General features: G+C 33.3%; 1 protein-coding gene across 1 annotated transcript; it reads left to right on the top strand.

Annotated features, from left to right (window-relative positions):
* Positions 1–1,429: 1,429 nt before the first annotated feature.
* Positions 1,430–6,917, top strand: LOC132755378 (F-box only protein 7-like). The gene is made up of 4 exons (XM_060746247.1): positions 1,430–1,657; positions 3,293–3,434; positions 5,814–6,215; positions 6,555–6,917. The coding sequence occupies exons 1-4, from the start codon at positions 1,530–1,532 to the stop codon at positions 6,915–6,917; spliced, it is 1,035 nt and encodes a 344-aa protein (XP_060602230.1). The 5' UTR covers positions 1,430–1,529.
* Positions 6,918–10,354: the final 3,437 nt, after the last annotated feature.

Below are 10,354 nucleotides of genomic sequence, written 5' to 3'. Positions count from 1 at the left end.
TGACTTCCTGGCAGAATTAAAGTACATGTAAAAGTGGTCATTGTTTGCGTTCGTGTTTGCATGCGCGCGCGCGTGCGTGTGTGTCGTGCACGCGTGCGTGAGTGCATGTGTGTGTGTGAAGTACCTTTAAACACAATGACATTGTGCCTCTGCTTAGCGCGACGATATGTTTTATATAACGCAAATGACGTCACGTCAAATTATTTGCACGGCCGTCTAAAATGTGCAGAGTTGCGTAATCGACACAGGTATGTGATAAACATATTTGTTTCCTGAAAGGTTGAAGGTTATATAAACCACTCTAAAGTACAATTCCTGGAACTGACCTGTATTGGTTAATGTGAAGAAATATAGTGGAGACCCGATGCAGTAAGGCTCAAACCCGTGATCCATTAATTCATTCGGAGTTTAACACGTACTTCAACACTCGTCCACCACTTGAAATAATACATTAAGTTCCCCTGTCCTATGCAAAATTAAACCTTTATTTCATTAAATTATTGTACAAAAAAAACAAACTATAATTAACTTACAAGTACGTGTTTTTGTTGATATTGTTGCATTAAAAGTATTGCAAATTAATGACAAGAAGTAAAGTTTGGGTGTTTCAAGTTAAATAAATAATAAAATAGAGAAAAACAGAATCCATAAAGAAAGCCAAACGCGGCAAAATTGTAAAATGTTGCAGGCTCGGTTTGATCGAGTCTGTTCATGGACGGTATTGGAAAGTGCAAGTTACCGTCAACGCCCCCTAACACCGGCTTAAGCAAAATTCAACATTTAAACATAGGCACTTGGTTTCGGGATAAAATAATCCTTTGATAGGTTTGTAGAACTCAAATATAATTGAATGTTACATTTTTTTTAACGTAGATGTCTTTTTTCTAAAACCGTCATTTTTCCGATATTACTTAGTATATAATATCGGAAAATTAAATTTATGACGGTTTTAGGAAAGAGACATCTACGTTAAAAAAATCATTACATTTAATTATATTTGAGTTCTACAAACCTCTAAAAGGCTTTTTATCCCGAAACCAAGTGCCTATATATGCATTTAAATACAAAAATAAAGAAATTTTGAATTTAGATCGAAACATCAGCAGATGTGTTCATACAGCGGTTATCATGGAACCTTCAATGTGACACAGCAGTGTCTTTCCATGAAAAGATTCAACAAACACGACTCAACCCAAGTGAGAAAAAAGTTCGTCTGTAAAGATCATATTTCACTTACAGTTCAGGTGTTACATTTCAAATAAAGAGTACAAATGTACGTGTAATGAGTCATGAATTAGCTTGAAAAGGAAATAAATACTGCAAAATAATAAAGTTTTTAGTCATTTTTTACTGACTTGAACGATATAATTTTGGTATGATACAAGTTCGTATACTTTTATGAATCAGTTCAAAATGGGCTAATTTGGTAAAGGGTCATATAGAGCCGAAACGCCCTCAGTATTTTTGGGTCGAAATGACTTGAGGCTGAATGACTGGAAATCGTTGATTCTAGAGCTGCCAAATCAGAAATGAAACTTCGTTTGCGTTTAGATAAAATTAGCAAAGTCGTCGATATTAGTGATGAAATATCTGAAGATTTGACTGTAGATGATCTATCAGAGAGAGCTTTGAACGTATTTCAAGATTGTTTATATGGGTATACGGAGTTTGTTTTTCTTAAGTTCTTCAAATTCGGATAGTCATATAATCCGGACAACTTTCTCATCTGCCAACTTTCATACAGTTGGACCGTAATTATTTAAAGTGAATATAAAATATAAAGTAGACTTTTATTTTTGGAATTAATCTATCAAAGAAATATTTTGTTTAGTTTCTAATTAAGTAGTAATTTTAGATCTATAAATTTCTAGAAATCAAAATCAAGCTTTTGATTCTGGTTGATAACTAGAAAATTAATATAAGATAAGTCATTGAATGAGTTGTAATAATATCTTTTATATGCAGGTGTGACTTGATAAAATATAGGTCCAGTTCAAATTTGGCTGCCAGTTTTTTTTTTTTCAATTTTCAAAACAATCTGTGGCTTTCTGAAGGGGAAAATATCATATATGGCAAAAAAAAAAAACAATTCTTTTTCACCCCTGTTAAGAATTGGATACAAGGGTTACATTGGTTACTTATGGTTACAAAATGTTTAAATAGAAGCATATTCTTTTTTCCAAAATACATGTATATTTTATGCATGAATTTTGTTGGTCATACAGTCATACAATACCACAAGGGTCAAACAGAGGGATAGGGTCCCTACAGGATTATTTTGTCCATTGTAGTCTATCTCAGAATCTGTATCCTATTGTAACATTGTGTAACCCTTGTATCCCATGTGATGATATATATGCATATATGGCACAAAAACACAATTCTTTTTCACCCCCTCATCACATGGGATACAAGGGTTACACAAGGTTACAATGGGATACAGATTGATTTTTACATTTAATTTTCCTGAAGTTACAAATTTCTGGTAAATAATTTTTTTTTATTTATTTATTTCACAAAAAAATTTGTTTATATAATCTCAGAGTGAAAATTTTTCTAAAATAAAATACATATATCTGTAATCAAAACACCAGTACATGACAGTACCCCAAAAGCGTTTATTAGCTTGAGAAATGGTCTTGTTTATTCAAAGGGGCTTCTATTAAAAAATTGTGTAACCATATTAAAGTAACCATTGTAACCCTTATAAACATGTATCCCATTTTTAACAGGGGTGAAAAAGAATTGTGTTTTTAGGACATATCTAGAAAATATAGCGGAATAAATCAGAAAAGGGGAAATAAAATTCCAACAAATGAGAATGGAATTTACCAACACATTTTATTGAAATTTTAATTTCAATTCTATTTAACATGCATGGTACATAGCAGAGGCTACAGGGACAGCTTTCTGTCTTTTAGCTGATATAATAAGTCAGATGCTGTTATGGTAAGTAATGGTTTGGAAACAAAGTGCACAGGGCATTACAGGGGAAAATATTAGCTTTTTTTAGGGGCAAATATACCTATTTTGCTGTCTATATATCTTCCAATAATGTCAAAACCCTTGCAGGGACGGAGACATGTCTGTCCTGTACTAAAATCTTTATTCATATTATTCTGTTTCCTATCATATATAGAGGGGCATTCATGTTTTTCAGACACTTTTCTAGTCTGATAAAGATTGCATTCTTTTGATCTGATAGTCACATTATAACATATCTGTTTGGTCATTTGGTCTCCCAGGGCCAATATTTCTACATTACTTTGAACTGTCAAACTATTTGTTTCAGAGAGTACTTTTTAAGTCTGAACAAAAAAGATGCACTTAATGGACAACTGAAAGTGAAAGGAGACTGTGATATTGTGAGTGGAGATCTTATCTACATTGTACAGGTTGGGGATCAAATTACTGGATCTGCTAGTTCACACATTGCAAGTATTTTGTTATTCATTTCTTAGGCTTTCATTCTAAATTTCACAGTGTTGAAATATTCACTTATAAGTGGAGATAGTTTATAAGCCACCAGATAGTTCACTCATTATAACCATGCAGAGATCTGCCAAGAATTTGAAAGTACTGGGCCCTGGGCCCACTTGGTCTGAAAATGATGGGCCATTTTTACCAAAGTATGGGCCTTGGGAAAATAAGAAAACATTGACCTAAATAATTGTTAAAAAGTTTGTAGATAATTGAATTTCCCTGGTAATAAAAGTTACATCATATTTTATGACAAGTGGTTCACTTATGAATAATTAAAAAATTATGTCTACATGGTAACTTTCTAACTAATATTAATTGCAGGCAAAATATTTTTTCAAATGGCTGCTCAAAAATTTGATATGCAAATTTATTTACATAATTGCTGGTTCTTACTTCTAATGTCTAATAATGTGCATTATCCATTTAATTGTTCCTACTTTGCACCAAATGTCCCTGACCACTGTATATTGACGAATTTTATTGCCCCTTGTATGCCTCTGTGTAGACAGCATACATCAAAGACACTTGCCGACAGACCTTTTGATCATGAAAAAAATCACACACAATGTTTCCCTGATTGGTTAATCACCCTGTCAAATGTTCTGATGACGAAATAGACATCTTTTTTACACTAAATCAGCCAAAGCTTACATGAACTTGAGTGACCTTAGGGGTGATCAAGTTTTACACCTGTCAGATTATACTGTAACTTACAGCATTTCTTAAAATACCAACACTTTTTTTTTCAGTTATCGATATCGATAATCATTGTAAATATTAAGTAGTTGTATAATTTGTTTGTTTGTTTTATTGGATTAAATTTACGTAGTAGAAATGAGTATCTGTGTGGGAAAGGGATTATAAGAAGAAATGCGGTAAGTAGATAACATGGACAAAAGCTATAGGGGAATGGATTAACTCAAGAATATGTATATGTTAGTGTTCATCCGTGATGTTCTACAGAAATTAGAAACTTCGACGGGAGCGATAGCGACAGGAGAATGTTTCTAATTTCTGTAGAACAGCACGGATGAATACTAACATATTTAGTGTCAAGCTTTATTTGGCCTCATTATCAGTCACTTTATTACGTCACTATGCGGTTCTATGAAGTACTATGAAAAATAGAAGTCGACTATGAACGAATTCGATATAGAATCGACTTTTGTTCTTCTATGAAAATTAACACACTAAAATACAGCGTTTTCATTGGATGACAAATAAAGTTGGACACTAAGCGTAATTACAGGGGAATGGGTAATATGTTGCTGTTAGTACCAGTTTTGACTGGATGACTAAATTACCCAACGGACAGTTTTATTTTCTTATAAGTCTGGCACAGATTTTAGATGCGCCCATGGCCCTTTGCTGCCGATTTTCCTGCGCCATTCTCATTTTTTTAGCGCCAATGGCGCAAAATCGCGTCCTCGGCAGATCTCTGCCATGGTATGGTATGCCAAGAGTCTGAGTCCTGGTCAGGGTGCACATTTTCCTCACATTTGGGGTCTAACAGGGGATTAAAGCCTTTGCTAGAAATGTAGCGCATAGAAGCATTGGTGATAATTTAAATAACAAGAGCAAGCTGTCGGTAGGACAGCACACTCAACAATTCTAACAATTACATATCCGTTGTATAGGCCTGGCCTTGAAGAAAGTCCTATTATACTCACAAAGAAGTGTATAAAATTTTAACTTGTTTCAAAGCAAGATGTCAATGAAATATGAAAATATCTGAGATGGTATGCAAACTTCAACATAAATTTAAAGTAAAAAACAGGGGCATAATTCTGTCAAAATGCTTGACAGCATTACCTCCTCCTGTCTACAGGTTGGGGGCATGATGGTGAAAAAGAGTGCAAAGTTTCAAAGCCATATGCTGATGGATTTTGAAATTATTTGAGGTGGTACACAAACTTTAACGTAAATTGTAAGTCGAAAAATGGCCATAATTCTGTCAAAATGCTTGATAGTGTTACCTCCTCTTGTCTAATTGTTGGGATCATGATGATAAACAAGTGTGCAAAGTTTCAAAGCCGTATGTCAATGGACATTGAAAATATTTGAGATATTACAAAAACTAACATAAGTGGTTACGCAATGCTGAGGTGACTAGTACCCTCTACTTATTCTATTGAATAGTCGAGCTAAAAAAGCAAAGATGAAAAACATATGTTGTTGTTGTTTTAACACTTCTCTGTTATTAATAATCTTCATTCTATCCTTTTATACTAAACATTTTACCAGCAATTAAAGACAGATATATATTGTTATTATGGCAGGAGTTAAGCTATGTGTATGTAAAATTATTTAATTAGGATCTTATATTTCAGGCCACTGCAACAGATGCTAAGGGCAATACAGTTGAAACTGCATCAAAAATAATAAACTTTGGTGAGAAAAAGATTGATGAAAATAAATCTAGCGGAAATAATGCCCAGTCAGCAATGCCTATAGATACAGGACAGCCAGGTACCAGTGCTGAATGTTCCATGGAACCAGAAACAGATGCAAGCTATGATGTTGCCATGGAAACTGAGGAAGAAACAGTAGATCATGTAGTTGTGAAGCAGTGTTTGAGTGAACCTGTTTTATGTAGAGAAGCAGTAAATGGGACAGTACCAGCCTTGTTACAGGAAATATATACATGTCTAGAACCTAGAGACATGGCAGAATCTCTTTGTATAGCTTTACATGTGTTGATGCTGGAAACTGGATTTATTGTATACACTGAGGTAATATCAAAATTATGCTAGAGTCATTAAATTCAGTTAAAGTTACTTTATAGGTCTTTGTTTAACATAGCATTACTTTTAATGTTATACAGCAATTTTCAAGCTTGTATTTTGAAGGTAGACACAAGGTGGCTCCACATGCATTGTTTCATAATCAAGGTAACTTACTTGACTGTCTTGACTTTCTGGCAGTGAAAGGTCTGATTTAGTTTGAATCTGACAGCAGTGTCGTTGTAAACTGGCATTTTATTAACTATGCTGTAAAAGTTTTAAACAAAGGCAATTAGATAATGTAATAAAGTAAAGATTTAGTTAACAAGATTCATGTATTGTTTTCAGCAAGACAAGATAGGTGTTTCCCAGTTACCAGTTGAATGGCGATATAGTGGTTACTTTAAGTTCTCCTACACATACCCAGGTTGTGCTGATACCTCATGCTGTATAACAGTTATTACTACAGGGAATTCTGTCATTGTACATGGTGAGTATACACACAGTTATCCTATCTTGAACTCTAATCATGCTTCATTTCTTAAATGGACTTGTCCAGCCTTCATTTTTGGAACTATTCATTATCAATTAAGGGGACATCAAGATAGAAAATTTACTAGTGCAGAGCTTGATAGGACTAAATGGATGCCAATTTTTTTTTTACATTTTCTTGCCCCCTTTTACATGAAGGGAATGGTCTTTTATGGCTGAGTAGTTAAGGATGCTGAATATAGCTATAAGCCACTCACTTTCATATGTTGGAATATAAACTGTGACAATGAATTCTTTCATATGTATCCAGCTACAATACAACACAAAATGAAGGTTATTTTCTGCTTAGCTCATTTAAGTCACCCTGGTTAGTTCAGTAGTTTGAACATCAGATTATTATAGGAATCATAAAATTCAATTCCATCCAGGTTTAGCCTTGTAAGCAGAAAATCTCTACAGTCTGACAGAATTGATATTAATACACTTGTTACTATCTATAGTAACAAAATTGCCTATGATTTCAACTGATTATGAGTGTCACGTGACCTATTATGAGTTTGCGGCCCGGGGCTGAGAACTAGTTATCAGCCCGCAGAACATGTGCACGTGCACAAGCTGAAACAATGACGTCATATTTTACGTCATCAAACAGTTAACTGTAAAAGTGAAAGTAGGTTGTCAGCACGAATTGCTTTATTTTTATTATGAGAGCTTAAGCATATTTAGTACAAACACATTATTGTTACTATCGAAATTTGAAGAAATAATACGACAAATTCATTCCGAAAAAAATGAAAATAAAACTTGCTTCTAGATTCTACTGCTTTGAACACACAAACAGTAAACATCTCTGTACAGAACAGTAGAAGAGTACTGTAGACAAGAATTTCAACGAAAGAACTTTGTTGTTGTATTTTTAAAAAAAAAAATGCTACCATTAGATCTACCAAGTGTATTAAAGACATTAATACACGTCGGAGTAGGGCCGGGAGGTGATAATTGGCCCTGAATGAAAAATGGCCCTCGGGCTAAAGCCCTCGGGTTCATTATTCATTTTGCGGGCCGATTATCACCTTCCGGCCCTCTCCTGCCATGTATTAATTCTTTTTATGGGCAGTTAAATTAAAAAAATATTTTATTTTTAATTTAAAAAGGGATTTTCCCAATTAAACCCCTTAACAAAGTAAAGGGGGGTAAAAAATAAAAATACTTTATTTAGGTATTTTGGTTCATTTCAGGAAAAATTTGGGGGAAATGATATAGGGAGTGTTCATTAAAACCGCGCTTGTGAAGACTGTAGGGCAGGTGGGATCGTTTTTGCCTGTTGATGTTTTCATTATCATTTATTAATATTTTATTTTACCCTCTGTTCATTTTTACATAATATTAATGAGAAAAAAGAAAAGTACAGTTTTTAAATTGATTTTTTGTTTTTATTAAAATTGGGGGTTAGTTTTTTATCTCTGGCCCCTTTGTTGGTACCCGCTTCATTCTTTCAGTTAATTTTTTTCATACCACCCCAATCTTTTTCTAGTGGTCATCCACGTAAAAATAATGCTCGTTTTTCATACAACCCTGCTTATTTTCTATACCCTTCTAGTTATTGCCTCGGAACTTTAATACTTGTTAGTGACCATCATTCCCACTTCCAAACAAGTACATGTACTTACAATAGTACAGCACACTGTCATACATAGTTGACAGCTCTTGTTATTTTGTCTGGTCTCTAGTCATAGCTATATATTTGATCTTTATGATACATAGAGTGGGCCTACATGAATCAATTATTTGTGTAGCTGACTTCAAATAACATGCCCCTACATGTATATGGTGTGTGATTAAATCAAGCAATTCATGTTAAATCGCTTCATCATCATCACTGTTATTCAGTAGTTTGGCTACTGTTTTCGATGACTAAATAAAACATAAGAAACAGTGCTGCCACTTCTGAAGTCAAATTATGTGTAACATATATCTTGCTGACCTGCTGATACCCAAAGTGAATAGCCTTTGCTACCAGTATAGAGCCTGGTTATACAGTTATGTTATGTTAAGTTATTTTTAACTTTGAGCAGTTGAAACATACAATACAAAACTATAATGTAGTCTGTAATTTAGTTAAATTGCTGCAAAAAATTAAAACATTTCGAAAATTCCAGGAGACACATTGTTTTAAATGGTTTATTTATTTAATGTATAAACATGTACATTTTATGAGTTCAGTGGCTTTTGTGTATTTTTTTTTTTTGTAATTCAATGACAAATCAGTCTTTTTTATGTAAGCCAAATGTCATTATAGTAACTTATGAAATATCTTTAATTCATTAGAGCATGTGTTGATCAAAGGTATACAAAATTTTTAAAGAATTCTAGTTTTCTTAGTTACTGAATCAACTAAAGTACACTGTTTCCAAACAATGATAGTCGTATTTTGGTACATTTGTATTTATGACAGCAAGTTCAGGATAGAATTCCAGTAAGTGATACAATTGTCATCAAAAATCAAATTTTGTTTCTCTTTTTTAAATAATTTTGGGAAAAAAACCCCAAACATAAACCCTTATACACCATGGGTTTTTATCTTTGTCTGTTTTTAAAATTTTTTTTTTTACCCCAATATAAAAATAAACATTGAACCAAAGTTTAAAACTATTATAGTTCTAATTATATATAAACTTTCATGGTTTTTTTCCACAGGGCTGTACAAAGGTTTACTGTTTAGCTAGGGTAAGCTGTCACATGGGTTTTTCAAGGAAAGGGCCCTTTTCCCAAAAAATCTAGTTCCATTTTATATGGGGGGACAGGTTTGGTCCCGTTATTTAATTTGGATGAGTACTGTATTGCAGGTTTTAAATTTATCTTTTTAATTGTTAAAACATCTTTTGCATGAATGGGCCCTTTTTCCCCCAGGGGTTTTTTGGACAAAATCCTGATCTTTTCCCGCCCGGGGATTATTTCTGGATTTTTCCAAAAAAACCCCCAACAAAAAAATTTTTAAAACATAATTTTTTTTAAAAAACCCTAAAAACCCCCAAATTTTTCGAGCATTTCCATTCATTCAAAAAGTTTAAAGGTTCTGCCCTAAAAACAGCAGTGGTGTCTACCCATGTTTTTGATAATTACCCTGACATGCTTCAATTATTTACTTTCAAATTGTTTGCTTTGTCAGAGGTATCATAATTCTATGCTGAGTAATAATGAAAAAACATAGCCAGTCTGTTTGAAATGTAGTCACAGCAACAAGAACTTTCCAGTATTCATAATGTAATATAGGTCTGTCAGGGCAAGTTGTTTGAAATTTTACTTATGTAGAAGCATAGAGCTCATACTTTGTGTGCCTAAAGATTGTTATCTCACATTGTATTATGCTATGGATAAAATGGCTATTTGTAAATATATTTTTGGTTATATGAAAAAGCTAGTCTCCAGTTATCAATAGGTAGTGATGATAACCAGATTACCTGTGTCTACATGGTAACATCTTGGGTCTTACCAAGTAAATCTAGAAAGGCAAATAGCAGTTACAGTGATTATGTGACTTATATAAACCCTCTCCTTTACTCATATCTAACTCAATAGCTCCTAAAATGAATAAAAATTGATGTTAAAGGGACTCAACTAATGTTTAAAAGCCTAGAAACATAACATTTGAATTT

The sequence above is a fragment of the Ruditapes philippinarum genome, unplaced genomic scaffold (assembly GCF_026571515.1).
Source record: "Ruditapes philippinarum isolate M1 unplaced genomic scaffold, ASM2657151v2 ctg11855_1_1_1_1, whole genome shotgun sequence".
Lineage (NCBI taxonomy): Eukaryota > Metazoa > Mollusca > Bivalvia > Venerida > Veneridae > Ruditapes > Ruditapes philippinarum.
Note: the sequence above shows the minus strand (reverse complement) of the source record. Positions and strands in the feature narration are given on the sequence as shown.